Source organism: Xenopus laevis, chromosome 7L (assembly GCF_017654675.1).
Source record: "Xenopus laevis strain J_2021 chromosome 7L, Xenopus_laevis_v10.1, whole genome shotgun sequence".
Taxonomy (NCBI): Eukaryota; Metazoa; Chordata; class Amphibia; order Anura; family Pipidae; genus Xenopus; species Xenopus laevis.
Window position 1 is genome coordinate 128,073,359 of NC_054383.1, and position 24,080 is coordinate 128,097,438.

At 39.6% G+C, this 24,080-nt stretch overlaps 1 protein-coding gene across 1 annotated transcript; it reads right to left on the minus strand.

The window, feature by feature from the left end:
- Positions 1-10,621: 10,621 nt before the first annotated feature.
- has1l.L (hyaluronan synthase 1 like L homeolog) lies at positions 10,622-14,946 on the minus strand. The gene is made up of 4 exons (XM_041570065.1): positions 14,155-14,946; positions 12,829-13,054; positions 12,177-12,309; positions 10,622-11,857 (listed from the first exon to the last, which is right to left on the minus strand). The coding sequence occupies exons 1-4, from the start codon at positions 14,905-14,907 to the stop codon at positions 11,179-11,181; spliced, it is 1,791 nt and encodes a 596-aa protein (XP_041425999.1). The 5' UTR covers positions 14,908-14,946; the 3' UTR covers positions 10,622-11,178.
- Positions 14,947-24,080: the final 9,134 nt, after the last annotated feature.

The following is a 24,080-nucleotide window of genomic DNA, read 5'->3' on the forward strand; positions in this document are numbered from 1 at the left end:
TTAAAGTTGGTCCTTGTGCTGGTGCTGGTGTCTCCTCAGGAACTTGGTAAAATAGCTTTTAATTAAAATACAGGTTTTCCTAACAACATGATCTTTTCTGATCTATAGCACTTCTACATTCCTGTATGCTAAATTTCAATTACAGAAGTCTGTCACTAGAGGGCAGCAAAAGAATACATTTTGAACTATACTCGTGGCATAAGATAAAACGGGACCTGTTATCCAGAGTGCTAAAGACCTGGGGTTTTCCGGATACCGGATTTTTTGGTAATTTGGCTCTTTATACCTTAAGTCTACTAGAAAATCATTATAGGCTGGGTTTGCTTCCAGTAAGGTTTAATTATATCTTAGTTGGGTGGGATCAAGTACAATATATATATATGTGTGTGTGCTTTATGGTATTACTGGTCCTTTAAAAAAAATACCCCATATTCTAGAAATAGTGTCAAAGTACAGACTGTGTTAATATTATATGTAAAAAGAGGTTGGGGAATTTTCTTTTCCTTATTTTACTGGGGCTATAAATAAATAGTGCTGTATATCTTGATAACGTTTCTTGTATATGTAAATTAGACAATAAGCCATAATTATTTGTGAACATGTAACAGTCGGGAAACACAGTTCTTGTTCTGGTAAAGGATTGCTACGTGTATGTTACAATATTAGAATTTGGATTTTAAAATACTTGAGTACAGATTATACCCTTTATTATTAACATAATAATAACAACTTCCACCACTATGGAACATCTCAGGAGAACAATTTCCAACTTTTTCTGTAAAATATCCCAAAAGCAGTGGAGTGTTTTAAATAGAAGAGGACATTATATGGCTCTATGTTTGCCTGGATATGATGCCATCGCCTGATAGCAATGGTGAAATGAGCCTTAAAGGACCAGTAACGTTAAAAAAAATTTGTTCAAAATTCGTTAGTATAGAACGAAAAATCAACACCAAGGCAAATAAAACTTTTAAATTGCAAAGCCTTTATTAAGATATAATTTACCAAAACTCCACTTCCTGTCCTCTTCTAAAACGGCGAAAGGGCGACCATCCTTGCAGCGGTGTTCAACTTCTCCTCCCTGGCTATTCTCTCTGCAGCGCTTCCCCTATTCCCAGCAGTCAGACTTTGAATCCAGCCTTTCCTCGTCCGGCGAGGAAGAAGAAGAGGAGGAGGGCAGCCTCTGCCTCTCGAGCGGCAAGTGTTGTCTGCAGGCGCACCGATCTGCTGAAGAATATCCCCAAGCGCATGGATCAGTGCGACGTGGAGGAGCTGCGCAAACACAAGGCTTTCCACACGGCCAAGTACACAGCTCCTGCAAACCGTGGCATTCCGCTCCTCCTTTGAGCCGGGAGTGCTACCGGCTCGTAGCCCGCAATCGTAGCGCATCGATGGATAGCAAGTGGTTCGGCGCTACTGGAATCTAAAATCGCCGCCTTCTCCTGCAGCAGCAGGGACTGCCTGCCCCAGGCACACTCAGGTGGGAACATCACGGGAACAAGGGGTTTGTCCATGCGCTTGTGCACTATAGTTCTGGGGATATTCTTCAGCAGATCGGTGCGCCTGCAGACAACACTTGCCGCTGGAGAGGCAGAGGCTGCCCTCCTCCTCTTCTTCTTTTTTGCCGGACGAGGAAAGGCTGGAGTCAAAGTCCGACTGCTGGGAATAGGGGAAGCGCTGCAGAGCGGACCTCTGCCTCCTTCACATACTGTCACTTGAATAGCCAGGAAGGAGAAGTTGAACACCGCTGCATGGATGGTCGCCCTTTCGCCGTTTTAGAAGAGGACAGGAAGTGGAGTTTTGGTAAGTTATATCTTAATAAAGGCTTTGCAATTTAAAAGTTTAATTTGCCTTGATGTTTATTTTTTCGTTCTATACTAACGAATTTTGAAAAATAAATTTTTAATGTTACTGGTCCTTTAATAATTAACTGAAATTGTGATAACAAAGCTTCTGCAAGGACACTATGCCATGATCAAAGGAAGTTCTAAGAGTGATGAGAAAGAAATGGTAGAAATATATGACAAAAGCAATACAAAGTCATCTCTAAGGCTGCAGGATTACCATCGTAATCTCCATATGAGGAAAACCTAGAACAGCGGTGACTCTTCCTAGGAATGGCCAGCCTGAGAAAAGGCCAGGATTCAAAAATAAGAAAGGGATTGGGCAAAAAAGTGATCTGTGGAAGAAAAACATAGGGGAAACCAGTGGTACCCAAGAGAATGCTTGTTTGCAAAAGAAGGACCACCTGGATGAAAGCTTTTTGGAATATTGTCCAATGGACAGACACCAAGACAACAGTGGAACTCATTGCAGTACAGGTTCTATTTTGTCTGGAATTAGGCAGCATTCCAAATTAAGCACATCATACCAACGGTCAAACACGACACTGGTACTGTGATGTTGTGTTCATGCTTTGCTGCAACTTGCTGTTGTTAAAGGAGCCACAAGTTCTGCATGGTACCAAGTAATCCAGAAGGAGAATATCCTGCCATCTTTTCTTTAGATGAAGCTGAAGCAGAATTGTGTTATACAGAGAGACAATGACAAGAACGCAAGTTTGAATCTGAATGGCTAACAAGAAACAAAATTTGGATTGGACTAGTTGGAATCCTCACTTAAACCCAATAGGGTTACAGGAAGAACCTCAAACAAGCTGATTATTTGTGGAAACCAATTTGTGTATCTTATTTAAAGCAGTTCTGCTAAAACGAGTTTTCTACAGTTCAATTAACAGCAATGTAAAAGACTGATATCAACTTATAGTGGGTATTCATTGCAATTACTAGAAGAAAGGAGGTTCTGGCTAAATAGTTGGAAGGGGTTTGTTACAGTGAGAGCTGTGAAGATGTGGAATTCTCTCCCTGAATCAGTGGTACAGGCTGATACATTAGATAGCTTTAAGAAGGGGTTGGATGGTGTTTAGCAAGTGAGGGAATACAGGGATATGGGAGATAGCTCATAGTACAAGTTGATCCAGGGACTGGTCCCATTGCATCTTGGAGTCAGGAAACATTTTTTCTCCCTCTGAGGCAAATTGGAGAGGCTTCACATGTTTTTTTTTTTTGCCTTCCTCTGGATCAACTAGCAGTTCGGTATTTTATATATATATTTAAAAGTTTGAATTTGATGAATGTGTGTCTGTTTTCAACCTAACTTACAATGTTGCTATGTTACTGCTGCTAAAGGTGGTGCAACCAATTACTAAGGTATTTAGCAGCTGCCAAGTTTAATGGCTGATATATGCAAAATTGTTATGTCATATAATACATTTAGGGGCCTATTTATGAAGCCTCCATTTTTCTGGTTGACTTTTTAAAGGGAAAAACTCGAATTTTTAGAGGAAAAAACCCCCCCTGAAATGTACGCCAAAGCTGCTAAAAATCCAAAAATACTCCATCTCAAACCTGTTGAGTTAATGTAGAAGTAAAAGGCAGATGTCCCTGAAGTTGTTTTTTGACACCATGATCTGCGCTGGATAATCCAAAAAAGTATGGGTTTTTGGGTAACAACTCGATTTGGGCGACAATTTGTATGAATCGAATTGTCAATTGATTTGGTCGTGACTTTTTCCCCGCACTGACTTTTTCGAGCTGATTTCTTGATAAATGAGTTAAGTTACTGGGTGGGACAACGTCGGACTGGGCCAGACCGGCTTCACATAGTGTGACCTCATCCCCCTTCGCTAGCTTGCCTGGCCGATCTGCCCTCTTGCCTCGTCTGTAAATGTTCGTGAAGTAGGTAAGCGCCATGAAGGGGGGAGAGGGCAGAGGGGGGTTTGCTGGGGAGGGAGGCCTACAATTGGGGAGGGGGGCCCTGGGGGGTGTGGGGCCCTGATGTGGCAGCCCCAGTGGGCCCGGACTCCCCCAGTCCGACCCTGGGGTGGGAGTTAGGTCGACTTTGTTTTAATACAAAAAAGAGATAAATTTGAGTTTTAGTAAATAACCCCCTTAAAATATCCAAGGGTAGTAGAGAGCTCTCTGTAGCTCAGTGGAGTGGGTTTGAGCAATGTCCCGGCATTGAGTTTTGTCCCCACTCTCTCCTTTTAAAGCCTTTTCCTTACACACAAACCATTCCCGTGTCAGTGAAGACCAGTGCTGAGACCAGTGCCCCAGCTGCCATGAATAGCTGCCAAAGCCCAACTGCTATATTTTCCAAACACACACAAAAAAAAGGAATACTCTTGTATCATGCATTTCAGCTGTTCCTATTTTATTGGCTGTGAACCATTAATACTTTATAAAAAATATACTGTATATGTATTTTCTTTTTTTTTCTTTTGTGATTTACACCGAGAACAGTAGATAAACATGTGACCATTAGATTAAAATGAAGCAACCGACATATATAGATGTGTCGTGTTTTCTGTACCCTCCCATAAGATAATAATAGATCAGTTAAGTGAATGTGGATGAGTAAGCCTGGAGTATGACCAAGACGGAACCGAATGCCAGTCCTTGAATTTTATAGAGGAACCCACCCAATGTTTTGGGAAAGACTTGACCCATCCTGGGCGTGATATCATGTCTATGAGGGAAATGATCAGGCAAGCGATTTATGACCAGCCCGTTCTAAACTGATCATAGAAAACACCCTACCCTGGGCCCAAAAGCTGACCTATGAACTTAAGAAACATGGTAACAGGGAGGAGTACGTGTGTATTGGGAGGAATGTGTTGAAATACTGGAAATTTTTATAGTAAGGATTTTCCTAAGTAGAGCCATTGCTTGGAATGTTTTTTCTTTCCAGCAGATAATGCAGACAGATGAGAGACTTATTTTTTATTAGTTTATGGGTTTAATATATCTCTCACACAGACAGCTTATTTGGCAGCCCAAGCATACCAGATATTCACTGGCGTATCTACTATTTATATATATATATATTATATATATATATATATATATATATATATATATATATATATAGATATAGATATAGATATAGATATATATGGACCTATAGGATTGCTATGCCCCTATAGAGTTAAATCCTTACCCTTTTTCTTATATCTTTTGTTATTGGGTATAATTTGTAATTTGTCATTTAGTATACCACAAGTTATTGGTCAAAGGGTGCAATCCCACTTCCTGCCACACTGCTATATAGTGCTGTGTAGGGAGTGGCCTCTTCCTCTTTGGCTCCTGGTGTCTGTGCTGCTAGGTGTTTCCCATTGAGCCTGGGATCACCAAGGCCCCAGTAAAGCTATTTGCCCCAAAGGGATCTGTACCTTAAGTCAGGCAAGGAAACCCTGTGAATGAGTTTAGCTATCATAGGGAAGACCTTCAATAGACTCTCTAGGAGAGTGAGATAGTCAGCTTTATATAGCAAGAGCAGCTGTGTGCTCCATCAAGGATAGTAGCAGGGAGTAGCTTCCGAAAGGCTTCTTTGTTTGCCTTTAGTGCAGGGACTCAGTGGATAAGGTGTTTGGCTTTAGACTCCGTAACTATTCTCCGTCTCCCTAACTATTCCACTAGTGATCCCAATCCCCACAGAGGTATATCTGTCTTCTGGGAATTGATGTACAATTGACTACTATGCATTATGGGAGTAACAGTCTTCATTGTGCTGCATCATCTTCTGCTCTCCTCCCTCCTCTGTGATATGCTACACTTGCATCATCTCCTGCGTGAGTAAACCTGTGGTCAATTGTCTCTGTACAATAAATTCCATCTGTTATTTCATCAAGAACCTCCTGGCATCCAATCATTCTATTTTTATGTGCAGTAACCTGTGTGTTGTAGTTGCACTACACCTTAAAGGGACAGCTTCCACTTGGGGAAGGCCCTGAACCTGATGTGTGAGTCCAATGTTACCCATGCTCACTACCATTTAGCTGGACATTAACTGTGATCGGGATAGCCCAGATTAGCGTTATATATATATATATATATAGATATATATATATATATATATATATATATATATATATATATATATATATATATATATATATATATGTAGGGTAGCCCGTACATACTGAAATTCCTAATTTGGTGGGAGTTATCTGGGAACTAACCCCACTCTGTCCTTCAGAGTCTTCTGTCCTTCTGTCCTCAGCTGAGCACAAGACTTCTCATTTTAGCTACACTGTCTTCTAATCTTCTATTTTACACTCCTAGAATATTTTGTAACAATTGCAGTCCTATCACTCACTACACGCCTTCATTCACAGGCTCCATCTTAAAAGTGTTCTCCAAAACTTAGAGTCCTGGCTTCTCCTATACGGAGGCCTCTTGTCTCAGCTTCTACAACAACATTCTTTCCTCCAAAGAGGAAGAAAATGGCTGCTTCCCTTTTTTATTTTACACATGTTGTTCAAATTTGTGAAGTTTTATTTTTTTTTTTGAAAAACTCACCAAACTAGTCAAGCCTCAATTATTTTAAAATGAGAAAAAAAACTTGAACGCAGAGTTATCCCATTCTATGAATCATTTTCAATAATCCTATCAACTCATAGCACACTAAGGGGCACATTTACTTAGCTTGAGTGAAGGATTAGAATGAAAAAAACTTTAAAATTACGAAGTATTTTTTGGGTACTTCGACCATCAATAGGCTACTTCGACCTTCGACTTCGACTTAACGAACTAAAAATCTTTCGACTATTTGACCATTCGATAATTGAAGTCTCTTAAAAAAAACTTAGACTACCTACTTTGCCACTTTAAACCTACCGAGCATCAATGTTGGCCTTTGGGGACCTTTCCCATAAGGTTTGTAAGCTTTTTTGATCGAAGGAAAATCCTTCGATCGATGGATTAAAATCCTTCGAATCGTTTGATTCGAAGGATTTAATCGTTTGATCGAACGATTTTTCCTTCGATTGTTCAATCGAAGCATTTGCGGTAAATCCTTCGACTTTGATATTCGAAGTCGAAGGATTTTACTTAGGCGGTCGAATATCGAGGGTTAATCAACCCTCGATATTCGACCCTTAGTAAATGTGCCCCTAATCCTTTGAAAAACATGCAGACTTGTGTTGCTTTTGTTTCTTTAAAGTAGAAAGGTATAAGTGTTCTGGGATGGCTCTAGCAGTTACTTGCATTTTTACTATATTGACAGGTAAAATGTTCTGTAGGGGATTAAACAAGTTTCAGTCTCTTTGGTCTGCAGTTCCAAAGGACTGGAGGCCTCAGTAAATGAGAAGGCTGGATCCTGAAGTATGGAGAGCACCTTAGTGGTGGTCAGGTGCTTGTTATGAAAGATATTCAAAACCCAGAACAATCCCCAAGGTCCCGGTCACGGCTCAGTCTTCTGCCTATAACAACTACCTTTGGCTTCAGATGCCACCAGGTATTATCATGAGAGGACCAAGGAGAGAGTTCTGGGCAGGCAAGGGAACCAAACATAGTTCTGAAACGGAGAACAAGAAGCATGGTCATAAGATAAGCCGGGTCAATACTAATGGGAGTAGCAGTCAGACAATGCGGTACAGATTTAGGAGACAAAGAAGTAGTTGGGGTCACAGGCCAGGTCAAAACCCACCGATATCAAAATACAGAGCAGAATTCAAAGGAATAGTCAAAAATTAGCAAGGGACAGGACAGGCAGCAAACAAGATGGAGTCAAGGACAGGCAGGGTCGACAACAGATCAGAAACACTAGAAAAGCACAGCCAGGAACTAAGAAAATTAACCTTCACGTTAGGCAGTGAGAAATTGCCCCAGGCCACTTTAAATATTTGTGCCAAAGCGATGACGTCACGATCAGTGCACCAAATATGGGCGAGAACAGACGATCGATGCAAAAGTGGAAGAGAAGACGCACATTCAGAAGGGAGCGGACGTGGCGGGCATCCCACTAGACCACCAGGCAAGTCTCTCAATATAACAAGCTTTGAAAGTGTGAAATGGACAATGTAGTTAGTGTGAGTAGTCTTGCCTCTATGAAGGAGTGGTCATTTGGCATACTTCTGCAGATTGTAGTGATTTAAGTCTTTAGCACTTAAGCTGGCCATAGATGTAAAGATTGTGAGACCACGATTATCTCGAAACGATCGGACGATCGTACAAATTGTCCATCACCTAAAAATACCATTTTGAAAAACAAAGGGTAGCTGCCTGCTTGTCCCTGCAAACAAAGATTGCACTGGGACTAATAAAGATATTTTAACCTGGCCGATCAATTTTCTCACATACGTCGGCCAAAAAAGCCTAACATGTACGAATGTTCGAATCCCACTAACCGCGCGATAATTTCGAAGGATTGGTCGGACTTCGCTAAAATCGGTCGTTCGGCAAGAAGAATCTTTGCGTCTATGGGGACCTTTAGGGTGGAAATTAATTCCACTGAGAAAACTATTTATTTAGAACCACTTCAGTTTGCAATTTCAGCTAACTAGTTGCTAGTGGTCAAATTCCCCTAGAAACCATGCATTGATTTGAATAAGAGACAGGAATATGAATAGGAGAGGTCTGAATAGAAAGATGAGTATTAAAAAGCAGCAATAATAATAATACATTTGTAGCCTTACAGAGTTGTTGTTTTTAAGATGGGGTCAGAGACTCCCATTTGAAAGCTAGAAAGGCAAATAATTAAAAAACTACAAAAAATACAAAATAAAGGTCAATTGAACAGTTGCTTAGAATTATCCATTCTACAACGTATTATCTATTTTTTTACCTGTACTTTATAATCCCAAAATTCTTAGATATTTTGTCAAAATCTCTACATGTTTATGGATTTACAGGTATGGGACCTGTTATCCAGAATGCACGGGACCTTTGGATTATTTGGATAAAATGGAGTCTATGGGAGATAGCCATTTCCGTTCTGGATAACAGGTTTCCGATAACGGATCCCATACCTGTACTGTTTTAGGATATAATCAGTGCAGTTGAGAAGGGACAGAACCAGGATGACTAGGCTGACAGGTCACTAAAGAATTAGCCGCTATTGGGGAACCTTGGGAACTGTGGCTAACGAAGTTTCTGGATGTTGTGGCTCATGTGATACACCATATAGAATGTCATACAATTGTGAGGATGCTTTGGACAGTGTGATGTATGTATGTGTTGCAAATCAGATAGGAGAACTGTGAGTCATCATGAGATATATAGTAGACAATGTTTTTAATAGGACCCCTGTGTCCATTCAGACTTGTTTATTGGTATAAGGAGTATGTCAGTGCTATTAGTCAGAGCGGTATCTGATTATTTGGATCATGGGCCAATTAGCAGGTTAATGAGAATATGCGCATGTGTATTACTGCATTTAGAGTAAGGCGTGGAATCTTTATCATTGGCTTCACCGATTTACTAATAGTCGCTGGCGTAACTTCGCTACTCTAGCGGTACTTCGCTCCCTAACGCCTGACGAATTTTCGCTCTGGCGAGTGGACATAATTACGCAAACTCACTAAGATGCGGATTTTACTGAACGTTACCTCTTGCGCCAGACTTGCCTTCACCACCTCAGACCAGGTGAAGTGCAATAGAGTAGATAGGAGTTCCTCAAAATTTAGTTGAAAAATTTTCTATGTCCCAAAAAACGCTGGCGTTCAGGGTGATAGGCTGCAAAAAAGCGTACATTTTTTTTGGGGTAACCCACTTCCCCCCTACATTTCCTAACATATGGCACATAAACTATACACTGGGCTCATGTGTAGGGCAATATAACAACTTTATTTTCTTTTATTAAGGTTCCCTGGGCTTGTGTAGTGTAATGTATTTGCTGCAACATATCCATCCATTGAAATTAACTTCCCGCTGTATGCAAATTAGGCAACGCTAGTGCAACTTCGCTCTGCTTGGTGCAGAAACGCTAGCGCAACTTCGCCAGCATTCGGTGCCCTGGACGCAACTTCGGTTTTTAGTGAATTAGCGTTGTCATGGTGAATCTACGCCTGTCGAAGTGATGCGATGTGAGCGAAGACGTCGCTGGTGAAATTTCGGAGGTTAGTAAATTTGCCCCATATCATTTTGTATAACAGACCTCTAGTCTTGGTAAAAATAAATTTATAATTTATTTCTGTACACACACACAATATTAACATTAATAATAAACCAATACTGAAATATTAATACAACATATATTTCAGACAAAGTCATGTTTCTTTGCACTAGTGCAACTTTGAACACTTACTCACGAGTCTCGAATAAATAACACAAAAAACGTAATTGTCGCTTTTACAAGTTCATCCACTTACGTCAGACAGTACGGGGAGCATGATCATTTCAGTGTGAATCTAAGTGCAGTAGTTTTAGAAAAAAAAAAAGTGCTCTAGCAGCATTCATCCGTTACCTCGCCATACAAATGGGGAACCCTTTGCTGGAAAGTGATGCCAGAATGCTACAGATTTCTGGCGGCCAGTGCCATTGGATGAGCATTAAAAATTTATATACAGGAATGGGACCTGTTATCCAGAATACTTGGGACCTGCGATTTTCTGCAATTTGGATCTTCATACCTTAAGTCTACTAGAAAATCATGTAAACATTAAATAAACCCAATAGGCTGGTTTTACTTCCAATAAGGATTATATCTTAGTTGGGATCAAATACAAGCTACTGTTTTATTATTTCAGAGAAAAAGGAAACCATTTTGAAACATTTGGAATATTTGGATAAAATTGAGTCTATGGGAGACAGGCAGACAGCCTTTCCATAATTTGGAGCATTCTGAATGATGAGTTTCCGGATAACAGATCCCATACCTGTACAATAGTTGTTTAAAAACATAACCTGTCCTTCTTGACTTTTATTAACATTTTTCTCCCAAAGAGGCCCCATTTCGTGACAAGTGGTCCAGGATCCCACCCTAATACCAGCCCTGGCAACAATGCCTATGGCACAGTTTGTGTTTTGAACTCCACAGGGCTCTACTGAAATTACCGTGTTTCCAAATGGACCCAATTTATAAATGCAGAATTTAGCATTTCTGGGAACTCTGATTTCTGTAGGTATCTACTAGAGCATTGTGCAGTCATTACATCCAGTGTCCCATTGGCCTAAACCACCAGGGTTTACAACCTGTACACAAGTTTTGCTCATGCTCCTCACTCTCCGGCCTCTATTTCCTATTCTAACATGGCAGTTTCTCACACCATTTAATTGCCCTGTAAACAAAGATGGTACAAGATAAGAAGAACATTGGCATCTGGGCCTTTTTTTGCATCAGTCCTGAAGACTACCAGAGCAGACTTAAGGATGTTCAGTCTGTAGAATTTAGCATTGTTTATGTACTTCCCTTAAGGTCATAATCAGCAGTCCTCCTCCTACAGGTGCGTTTGACCCACAACCAATAGAGGAGGAACATCAATGCCCAATAGGCGAGGTAGAAAGCCGAGCCATAGATCAGGTATGTTTTCTCTGCCTCGATAAGTCTACAGGAAGTGCATAGTGACATCATAACGATTGTGTAAAGAATCCCTGCTAAGAGGATAGCCCACCAAATAGATAATGGAAGGAGGGGGATGTAATTTCCCACAATTTTCTTCCTTCCTGAGGTGCCCCAGCTGCTCTTGTTCATGGTAATTAGGGCAAAGTACTTTGAGGGTAGGAGCCCACCCATGTACAAGATTGCATATAGAGACATGAATATCATAACTGGGTTGCCCCTGAGCAGGCAGGCATAAAGGGCTTTGACGGTAGCAATGAGTTGGACACAGATTAGAACCCACACTATGTCCCACAGATGACAGCTGAAGAACAGCCTCACCACAGTGGCTGTGACAAAAAATGGGAAAATGCCTGCAATTACTGACTCGTAGGTCATCCAGAGGTGGTGCTTGTGCCACCACAAGGAATTGTAGAGCCATTCTCGGAAGTAAGACTTTGTCCAACGGGTCTGTTGATTTAACCAGCGCAAGAACTGTGCAGGCGTTTCTGAAAAGCATTTTGACCGTGCAGTATACCTAAAGAATAAAGACCATGGTTTACTCAGTTTTCTTGTAAATACATAGGACTCATTTATAACAAAGTACAGCTTGTTTTTGGCATTTGGCAGCTTGTCCCTCCCCCATAATCTGTCCACTGGTGCAATTCTTTACACATGCAAGATATGGTATCCCCTGTAACACCCCGACTTCTTGAGGAAGTTCAAAGCAGGAGTAGGGATGTAGCGAACCGCCGTTTTGGTGCTCGCGAACGCCGTTCGCGAACACCGGCAAAAAAGGCGAACGGTTCGCGAACCGTTCGCGAGCTTCGAACACCCGCAATGTTAGTGATACTTACTTAGTTGCATAACCAATGCTTAACATTCGATTAGTAAGGTGGCGGTCATCTCCGAAAGTGCAGTGAGTCCCCAAAAATTTCTGATTGTACCATGACTCAAGGAATGTTTGGAGAAGGTCATTTCGATAAAGACCTAAGGGGAAGTTAAATAAAAATCAGTCAATTATCACATGTAGAGAACATACGTATTCACTTCTAGCTATAGAACTATGGGCAAACACAGGCAACTACTGTAATAAGTTCAAAAGCAACTGCTACTACATCTGCAAAACATTTTTTATTATGGATACTATTGTGTGGATACAACTCAAGTTAGTCCTTCTACTTGTTTACATGATGTTTGCTCAATTTTTAACCAAACTTACCCAACATTTGATTGTGTGGGCAGACTAAACGAACAAAGAGAACTGAGCAGATTCTCAAAGAAAATGTCAGTAAAACTGTTTGGATATGTATGTGGTCATCCTGTTGACTTGGTTTTTGGACAAAGAGGTTGCATGAGGCTGTACAGCCTTGAAAGACCATAAGTTTGTTTTTTTTACACCCATTAAGCATTCCATGTGTGAGCAATTTGGCAGCAGACAAAGGTTTAATGGATGAACATGCATATTTCCTTATATCTAGACAAAATGAAAAGGTAAATCTGACTTACCAAGTGGTCCACTGATACAGGAAACACAGTCAAAGTAGGACTGACAAGCTCTCTCTATATTAAAAGCGATCCAGTATCGAAGGCTGCTCATAAAACTTATGTAGGAATCATCGAGATTCAAGATCCTCACGTCACCTCCCACTGCTCCATACCGATCATTCGATTCTAGGACTTTAACAAGTTCAAGTGTTGCCAGTGGCTCAAGCTTCGTGTCCGAATCACAAACCTATGGGAAAATGAAATGACTATTCATAGAACATATTCAGAGAGTATGAAATATAGATAATTAAAATGGACCTGACTAAGAAACTGATGCGGCCAGAGACATTGCAGTATTTATGCATTGCAGCTGCTGATTGAGAAATTACTAGATCCATGATGGTTGTGGCCAAATCTCACCGATCCATTTGTTTTGGTATCAAACACAAAAAACATAATGTTCTTATAGGAATATAATGTCAACAGTTACTAGTTGACTAATGAATGAGCTCACATGCATTATACATCATTTTCTTACTGAACAATAATATTCAACCAGATTTTGATCATCTTGGTAACATACGTAATGATGGGCGAATTTCGGCCATTTCGCTTCGCCAAAAGATTCATGAATTTCCCACGAAATTCTTGAAACGGCGAAATATTCTTGAAACGGCGCTGGCGTCTCGTTTTTGAGTATGTCTAGTGATGGACGAATTCATCACGAATTCGCGCCTGGCGAATAAATTCGTCCATCACTAGACATACACAGTATATTGTTTAGCCAAACTGGTCAAACCAATTTATGTGCAATAAACTGATTAATTAGATTGCCTCGTTTAGGTTATTGTTTAGTTATCAACCAGTTATCAGTGTGTGAAATACAGCTGCCATTTAATGATAAAGGCCATCTCAGATGATACAGCTTGATGAACGGCCCATGTGGACAGGTGACTGTAGGATGGGATCTTGGCTGATAGATATGTGAAAATGTCTGGGAAAGGATCATCATGAAAACAATTAACGTTATTCAATTGATCCTCCATTAGTCAAGTAGGTTTTTAGGCTCTTTAACAGTTAATAGAGTAGCCACCTCCTCATCTGTATCTATGTGGTGAGAAGAAACTACAGAGCCTTTCAATGAAATTAAGTGGTGATTTATTGAAGCAATACATGCTTTAGACCACAAGGGTCCTTTCTTTCCGAGGAAGACCCTTGTGGTCCAAAACATGTAGTGCTTCAATAAATCACCACTGAATTTCATTGAAAGGCTCTACAGTTTCTTCTTACCACAAGGTTCATGGAAAGATGTATTGCCAGTCAAGAAGATTATTGACCAGTACATACCTGAACATAATCCACTGACTCCCCGAGGGCTTTGAAAGCTGTGTACATGACTTCTCTCTTTCCACCCCATTTCTGCATAATGCACACACATCGTTTGGATTTGATCAGATGCTCAACCTCACTAAGCATGGGATCTTCAACCTCGATTTCCTGGTTTGCATGGATAGTGGTCTCTGGCAAATCATCAGACTGTTCCTGGTTACTTCTGGTTAGGGTATCATTTTCGACCTGTTGATCAGCATCAGGGCTCTTTGCTGCATTTTCTGGTTTCCAAGAATGATAATTGTTCTCCCAGCAGATTGTTCCTACATCTTCCCCTTCAAACACTTCTTGAAACATGTCCATCATGTATTGGTCATCAGGACTGTTACCATCAATGACCATGATAACCTTTAACTTGTCAGGTGGATATTGAATATTTTTGACAGACACCAGACATTCCCGTAGATACTCGGTGTCTTCCTGATAGGCCGAAATGGTTAGGGCCACCGTTTTGGTGTAAGTGCAGATGTTATCACTTCTCTTCATCTTCCTATGTTCCAAGAAGGCAAACAAGCTCTGAACCACGATATGAACAGCAAGAAATGCTCCATAAATGCCAAAGGACAAGATACGAAACTCATCTGTGACTAAAGGAATGCTGTCGGCAAAGGCCCAAGTCACGCCAGTCAACACCAAGCAGGCAAAGCCGAATGTCATTATCCTGCGCACAAGCCCGATGCAAAACTGTTCTTCTTTTAATATGATGGCCATCCTTAATTAGGAAGTCTTTCAGTAAGTACAATGTCCAACAGAGAGCCTGCCATGAAATAACAAGTTATAGAGTAGAGACAAACACTGACTGTCAACTAATGCTGCTTATTAGACTGGCAAATAATAAAAGGGTCTTTCTTTAATTTGGATCACCTTAAAGTAGGCGAACCGACGAATCCTTCACGAAAGATTCAGTCAAATATTGAACCAAATCTGAAACCTAATTTTTATTAGGGGTGGGAAGGGGAAAGCATTTTTACTTCCTCATTGTGTGACAAACATTCACGCGATTTCCCCCCCGTCCCTAATTTTCATATGCAAATTAGGATTCGGATTTGGTTCGGCTTGGCAGAAGGATTCGGTCAAATCTGAATCTTGCTGAAAAAGGCTGAATCCTGACCGAATCCTGGATTCAGCATATTTCCAGCACCGAGGATTTATGTAGCTTAGTTAGCCTTCAAGTCGATTGTACACAATTCATAGTGCATAAGCTTATATGGAGAATCAATAGATTCCTTACAGTTTCCATACCCATATTCATGTTTTATGCTTATAATAGTTTTTTAATTTTTTTTTTTCTTAGTTTGGTTATATGTACCACTTTGGCTATTATTTACCACTTTGGCTATTTAGTAAGTTTATTGTTTATTGTAAGTTTATTGTTGACTAGATCTCTGCTATGCTAAAGTATACACATCTATAGATAAAATGGGCTTCTCTGATACCAACATATTTATGGTGTATGCATTATTGTATCGTAGCATAAATAACAACACAGAGAGTAACAGAAGACTGAAGTATGGGGAAAAAACTGATTGGATATCCAAGCATTTTTCATATCAATTGTTGGATGAGGCTCAGAGTGGCAATTTGTGAGTTCTGGCAAATGCCAGAGGGACTGCTGTAAGATGCCATAAACAGTCACTATTTATTGGGCTGGTGGGGGGCTATTTGGGCCTCTGTCCACTTGAAATGTAAGGACCTATTTTGACTCCCAGTCCAGACCTGTCTCGGACTCTATTATTGCCTGCTGTGGGCTACACTTTGCTCCTCTCTACTCTATGTGCTGTGTCATCGGGAGGCAGAGTTGCAGTGGATTTCTCAGGGAAGGTACATCTTGCTTTTAGGTGAAAATAAAGTGCATTATTGCTGGTACAAGAAGAGAAAGAAGAGACGGTCTTTCCCCCAAATGTATGCATTCACCCCTTAGATTGTAAGCTCTATGGGACAAGGACCTCCTTTATTTCTCTTAATATTTAATGTAACTGTAACTTGTAGTGATGGCCAAAAATTTGCCGACCCCTGTATGCTTTATTGATCCATTATTATTCTGCAGTACAGTGCTGTGCACATAGGCAGTGCTATATAAATAAAAATATACATACAAACCCATTATTCAGAAACCTCTGAAATATGGATATGCCATTTGCCACATATTAAGGCAAACAATTATTTCCTAACAATTTATTTATTTATTTTTTGTACTTGCTTGTAACTAAGCTTATATTGGTGGCAGAATAATCCCATTGTTTTTTCTATTTCTAATGCTAATTAAACTTGCAGAAAAATACTTTCCGTTCTCTGGAAACCCATTATCCTGAAAGCTCTGAATTATGGAAAGGTTGTCACCCGTAGACCCATTTTATCCAAATAGTCCAAATATTTAAAAATGATTTCCTTTTTCTGTGTAATAATAAAACAGTAGCTTGTACTTGATCCCAACTAAGATATAATTAATCCTCATTGGAAGCAAAACCAGCCTATTGGTTTACATGATTTTCTAGTAGACTTAAGGTATAAAGATCCAAATTATGGAGAAGGTCCCAAGCATTTTGAATAACAGATCCCAAATCTGTATTTAAAAATGTACATATATTTTTTCCTTACCTGAATGGGATGACCTTCTTCGTCCATGTAGTTCTGTACTGAGCTTGTGTTGCCTGAATAACTCCATATGGGCTTTTAAATGAAGTGCCCACCCCAAACTAATGACATCAAGGAAAAAAAAAAAAAGCACCCCACGCCCTGACAAATTGCAGTCGCTGATTTCAGTAACTGCTGTGCATGACTTCTGACTATCTGTCTCTGATGTGCCCGGGTGTGTCGCTGCTACTCCGGGAGAAGGTACAAAGATTATTTTAGCTGAGCAGTGCATGTATCTCGGAGCAGAACTGTTCTATTCCTCTGCAAGACAGTTCATTTTAGAACAGAGCGCTGGACAAGATATATAGTATTTATTGTAGAATTGTTATAAAGTCTCATTGCTGTATACACAAAGATGACAAGTGTTTACTGACTTCTGACTCTACACAGCTTGTCCTTTTTTTTTTTGTCTGGACAGTCAGTGCCCAAAACTGACATCACATAATGGCAAGAACTTTCTGTTCAGTTTCTCACAAATATAAAATTTTTACTGTCAGGAGATGTTGCGCCTAGTGTGTTCCAGCACATATTAATAACATTCATCCATAATCTGTGGGTAGAGCTTAGACATGCAAGAAGACTGCCCAAGTAGGTCTCATAATTAGACATAGATATAAATCTCTACAACAACAAGTGAAAGAGCCGTAGCTGCATACAAAGGGTGTACAAAAGCTGCAAATTAGTGAAATAAAATGTAACTGTGTGTTAATATTGGCAAATGTGTTGATTTTATAACACACTGATTTCTGTAAAAACTGCGCACTACAGTACTGTTTATTTATAAAATAACCCCCCCCATTATTAATTATACGGATATTAAAAGTCCCTGAGGAATTCAGTGACCATATAAAATTCTGAAGCTGCAGGAGTAATACAGGTAGGGAAATCTGAGTATCACTCATGTATCATAACGGATAACTTTACCCCCTACTGTAAATGATAAGGATATTAGAAGTCACTGAGGGGTAAGGCACAAGGCTACAGGCTGAGTTATACAGGGAACTCTGAGTATCACTCATGTATTATAAGGGATAATGTACCCCCTACTGTAAATGATAAGGATATTAGAAGTCACTGAGGGGTTGTTCTGTGACCATATAAAGGCACAAGGCTGCAGGCTGAGTTATACAGGGAAATCTGAGTATCACTCATGTATCATAAGGGATAATGGACCCCCTACTGTAAATGATAAGGATATTAAGACATTGAGGGGTTCTGTGGCCATATAAAGGCACAAGGCTGCAGGCTGAGTTATACAGGGAACTCTGAGTATCACTCGTATATTATAAGGGATAATGTACCCCCTACTGTAAATGATAAGGATATTAGAAGTCCCTGAGGGGTTGTTCTGTGACCATATAAAGGCACAAGGCTGCAGGCTGAGTTATACAGGGAACTCTGAGTATCACTCATGTATTAGAAGGGATAGTGTACCCCCTACTGTAAATGATAAGGATATTAGAAGTCACTGAGGGGTTGTTCTGTGACCATATAAAGACACAAGGCTGCAGGCTGAGTTCTACAGGGAACTCTGAGTATCACTCATGTATTATAAGGGATAATGTACCCCCTACTGTAAATGATAAGGATATTAGAAGTCACTGAGGGGTTGTTCTGTGACCATATAAAGACACAAGGCGGCAGGCTGAGTTATACAGGGAACTCTGAGTATCACTCATGTATTAGAAGGGATAGTGTACCCCCTACTGTAAATGATAAGGATATTAGAAGTCACTGAGGGGTTCTGTGACCATATAAAGGCACAAGGCTGCAGGCTGAGTTATACAGGGAACTCTGAGTATCACTCATGTATTATAAGGGATAATGTACCCCCTACTGTAAATGATAAGGATATTAGAAGTCACTGAGGGGTTCTGTGACCATATAAAGACACAAGGCTGCAGGCTGAGTTATACAGGGAACTCTGAGTATCACTCATGTATTATAAGGGATAATGTACCCCCTACTGTAAATGATAAGGATATTAGAGGGGTTCTGTGACCATGTAAAGGTCTACAGGGTGAGATATAAAGGTCAGGGAACACTGATTATCTTGGGACTTACTCATTACCTTGGAACTAATATAGGAAAGCAGATAAGCTATGAGGCAACAGTAGATATTGCGTATACTGTTTTATGTTTAACAATGAAAGGTTCTTCCAAATGTCTCTATTTTGTGATATTTTTACTTTTAATATTTTTTCTTTTTTTATTTATTTTTCTCTTCTCCAATCAGGGGCGTTTCTGCTATGAGGCAATGTTCCCCAGAAGTTATCAGGGGCTACAAAAAGCTACTCCTGGTAAGTTAAAAAGAGCCAAATTTCCCGTTGTTATTGAGGGGTCCTGCGACTCAGGCGGCATTAATGCCTGAAGTGCCTCTGTCTCCAGTGCTGAGATATGTTGTACATGAACCCAAAAGTTGTTGTTTGCACAATAAAAGAAGAAGTCACGTCTGCTGAGGAGATACAATTAGGGGTTCATTAACTGGACTGGTAGCTAAATCAGTGTGCATGCCGATACTATAGGCTAATGGCACACGGAGCTGTGTCTCAGCTTTTCTCCACCTGCAGTTTTTCTGCTAGCGGAGAAAAGCTTATGTACTTTCAATTGCTCCTGCTTGTCTTTGCAATGACAGGCCTATGTGCATACACATGGAGCTGATATTGCTGTGAAAATTTGAATGTTTTTACACCGATATCTGTTGTGTGTTGCTTTACACAGGCGGGCGCCATTCCTGTCACTGCAGAGATACACAGGAGTGGATGGAAGAGCATCAGATATTCTCTAAGGTCAGTATCCATAGATAATGTTATTTATTCAGCGTATGGTTTAGTAATTATACATTACACAGTTTGACAGCCAGGGTAGTCATCACAGCCTTTCCCATCACACTATCTGTGAGTTTTATTGAGTGAGCTATATTGGGTTACTGTCACGCCATTAACAGGCAAGAGGGAAGAAGTACAAAAGTTCAGTCTTTTCTAACTGTATCTAAATACAAGACTTATCTTCTGGCCTTGGCAGCAAAAATAACAGAATCAATCAAATGAATTGGGACGGACAAATGTTTAAGCGTCAGTAGCGGCAACAAAATGAAAGTGTTTTGTACTCTTTAATGTGCTAATAGCCTGTATAGACTGTAATATAGCTTATACTAGGAACACGCTGCTATATAAAAGGTGAATACCATTAAAATGAAGATCCAGTAGGGCTGTAGGGCCCCAACTTGCATTGGAATTGTCATATTTTGCCGCCCTATACACCTTTAAGAAGAAAGAAAGCCTTTATCATAAGATACTGATTGTTGCTGCCATGAAACTTTTATTGGCTGGTGCTGGAAATAACCTTGAAATTTATGTAAAAGGGTCCAAAGAAGCACAATGTTTTGAATGAACAAAACCTCTTCAGAACTTCTATCTCGGCACACCAGTTATAGAATGGGCAATGGGGATGTGTATTCTCACTTTATTCAATTGGCAGCAGGAATCTCAATCCTACGTAACTCATGTCTCCTAAATTACCAGCGTTCCCTGCGCATTTTACTGTTCTAATGACCAAGGCACCCTATCTGCCTTTAGATTAACTTGATTACCTGCAGTAAATGTTAATAAAGAAGGTGCAAAACAACAGATAAAATAAATCACAGACAGTGTCGGACTGGGATACCAGGGGCCCACCAGTAAACCTTAGGCTGAGGGCCCACTTTCCAAACTTTTATACCTCCTCTCCTCACTCAACCTCTTTATTCTCCTAGTCTCTTTTCTCTACATACTATACTCTATTCTTCCATTATTAAGCCTCTTTTCCCATAAAGAAATAGAGAATGACCATGAAATAGGCCAAAAGTTTAGAAGCAGGAGGGCCCACTGACCCCTTGGCCCACTGGGAGTTTTCCTGGTATCCCGGTGGGCCAGTCGACATTGATCACAGAGTAGAATCAGTGGTCGAGGTGCTCCGGTCCAAGACCCTCTTTAAATTTGTGAACAAACAAATGTAAGCCTCCCTGCACTCTAGTAAATCCACAGAGGCACAGATATTAAAGTAAAAACAACTTAAAAAAATTTAAATACAGACATCGCCATAGGCCCTACGCACTAATGTGTTAGCCTGGTCTACGTGCTTGCTGTAGGGCCTCTGGATATGTTTATTTTAAATTTTCCAATTAAAGTTATTGTGCTGGGAGGCCTATATTTGTTTGTTCATGAAAATTAAGAAGGTGCAAACTTGAACTAAGGCTAAAAAACAGTTATTCACTCAAAAACGTGCTTTTGTTTTTATTAAATTAAGTTACGGGAGAAAAGGCTCTCCATGCCTCCTAGCAGCTATTGGCTCCATGCCTTTAGCAATTTGTTTTTACAAAGCCAAGGAATACCCATATCACTATTAAATCAAAACAATATAAATTCACTGCGTTCCAAAGTTCAAGGCCAGACAACTTTTGAACAATTGCTTTTTCCCTTTTATTGGCTTTTCTTCCTTTAGTTTATATAGGAAAATAGAAATTGTTTGTTTCAGGACAATCTAAGATTTCTAGATCTGCTTGAATTTTTGTGTAATTCCAAGATGTCTGGAAATTCCTGACTTGCGTAGATTAGTACCAAATTATCATAGCACCGCTCCAGCAACAAGCATAATCTAGATTGCAAGGCAAAAATGCCCCAAAGAGTAAGATAATCCTAGAAAACCAAATTATTGTAGAAAGGACATATTCAGACAATTTCCAAATGAGTAAATATGTCTAGGAATACACCTAATTCAGGATTGGGCTTGGAATTGGGGCAAAGTTGAGTCTTTTTTAGCAGGATTTAGATTCTGGATGAATCCTATTACCTGGCCAAACTGAACCTGAACCCTTAAATTCACATGACTTTAGAATGTACCAGTTTTTCTTAGTTTTAATTAGTTTTCTTGATTTAGGTAATTTTGGCATGTATAATTGGGTTTGTATTCTGTTTAGTATTCACTTGAGTATTAGGGGGCAGATTTATCAAGGGTCAAAAAAAAAAAAAAAATTTCGAAGTATATTTTTTGGATACTTCGACCATCGAATAGGATACAACGGCTTTGAATATTCGACCATTTGATAATCGAAGCACTGTCTCTTTAAAAAAACTTCGACTTCAATACTTAGTGAAATCAAACCTGCCGAAGTGCTATGTTAGCCTATGGCGAACTTCTACAGCATTTTTCTGCGTTTTTTGAAGTCAAAGTAAAATCGTATGATCGTACAATAAAATCTTTAGAATCGTTCAATTCGAAGGATTTAATCGCTCGATCGAACGATTTTACTTTGATCGCAGAATACCCAAATTCGATGAAAAAAGTTTGAATTCGATATTCGAATTCGAAGTATTTAAATTCGATGGTTGAATTTTGAAGTATTTTTTACTGAGAAATTCGACCCTTGATAAATCTGCCCCTTGGTGTTTAGCTGGAAAAAAAATGCAGTGTATCAGAAACTTTTTGCAAATGACTAAAGTTATTTTACCTTCTGAAAATCACTTTAAAGCTTGAACATTATACCATCTTCCATCACATTGAAAATTGACTCAAAAAATCTGTTTATTGTTTTACTGCATGTTATCTTCCTGCACACATAAACATTTATGACTGACACTATCTGGAGCTGACGCAGCACATTGCCTGCTATTATCTACATAAAACCCACTAGTAGGGTGACTGAAAAAAACATATTATTTTTGTAAAGTGCACATTTTAACAAATTTCAAATGGGTATATGTGTCTTTCTACTCCCAACTGCAAAATATTGCAAATGTTAGAAGTTTTTATGAAATTTCTTTAACTTGCCTCAAGGCTTGCACTTTACACTACTCTTCAGAATTAAATTCAAATTAATGACCCTGACATTCAAAGCACTTCATAATTCTGCCCACCCTGTATCTCTGAACTCATCTCTATATACTCACCAAACCGCTTACTACTCTCCTCTACTGACCTGCTACTCAACTTTCTCTCATTACTTCCTCACATGCTCATTCAAGACTTTGCAAGGGCTGCACCCCTCCTCTGGAATTCTCTTCCCCAGTCTGTCAGACTTTCTCCCAACCTTTCTGCTTTCAAGAAATCTCTTAAAAACACACTTCTTTCGAGAAGCCTACCCTCACTCTGCTTAGCTACCAAATGCAACACCACATACAGTACCACATTTCTCACCCACTTAATTCTGATCTTGCCCACTCCCACACCGGTCTTATTCCCTTCCCTTTAGATTGTAAGCTCTTTCTGCATAGGGCCTTTCTCACCTTTTGTACCGGTATTGATTGTGATGTTTGTAACTAAATATGTTCTATGTATGTAATACATGTGATTTAGTTGTATAATCACATTTACTTTACAGCGCTACGAAATATGTTGGTGCTATATAAATACATGTTAATAATAATAATAATAATAATAACAATAATAATAATTATTATCCACAGGTCAATAGGTGCAAATATACATCATAAATATTAATGACAGGAGGTTTCTGAACAGTTTGATACCCAATAAGCTTAGGACTGTGTGGAATGTTGAGGCACAAAAATGTAAAATACTCAAACACAAAATAATTAAAATACTTAAATACACAAACACAATTTTTGAATGAACGTTTTAATGAAGAAATCAAGCAATCAACAGCAATCTGGAACCGAAAATGCAAAAATATTGCTAAAAATGCAATAAAATCTCAGAATTTGAAATTAGAAATAAAAAAGTAATTACACTGGTGTCACATTGGGCAATAAAAAAAAAAAAAATCTATTTTTTTCCAGTTTCAATCTCAAGGGGAAGGACATTTAGGTCTCTGGCCACTAATTGTCAGGACAGAATCTGTGACCACAAAGGCCACAAAGGCCCAGGTCCCGGGCAGCATGATTTTAAAGGAGGTGTATCGCCCAGCCACATCTGAATTCTTTGAATGCCAGTACTCAGACTCGTGCAGTGTATGCATTTATCATTAAAATGCTGACTTGTAATTATGTAGCAGATGCTAAACAATGAACATAAATAATAAAAGAGTCTTTTCAAATCGGCAAATGAATGTGCAAACCATTAATCAATATCTAGATTCAGATGACATGTTGCAATGGCATGAGTACGTGTTACGGGTATCATGAGCAAGTGATATATCAGGGCACCTAATGAAAATGAACCCTGTAACTCCAAAATAACATCTCTTTATGGTGGGTGTGGGTGATCTGTGCAGAGTCCCTGCAGTTAATAAAAAACGTTATCTATCCCTATTC

What these genes read in the sequence shown, in the direction of transcription:
- has1l.L (XM_041570065.1), bottom strand. Translation starts at nt 14,907, where the DNA reads ATGGCCATCATATTAAAAGAAGAACAGTTTTGCATCGGGCTTGTGCGC. An exon ending in AGTCAGTGGATTATGTTCAG is followed by an intron (nt 13,055 to 14,154) that starts GTATGTACTGGT and finishes ATTTTCCCATAG; the next exon opens with GTTTGTGATTCGGACACGAA. An exon ending in AGCATTGGTTATGCAACTAA is followed by an intron (nt 11,858 to 12,176) that starts GTAAGTATCACT and finishes TTTATTCTTTAG; the next exon opens with GTATACTGCACGGTCAAAAT.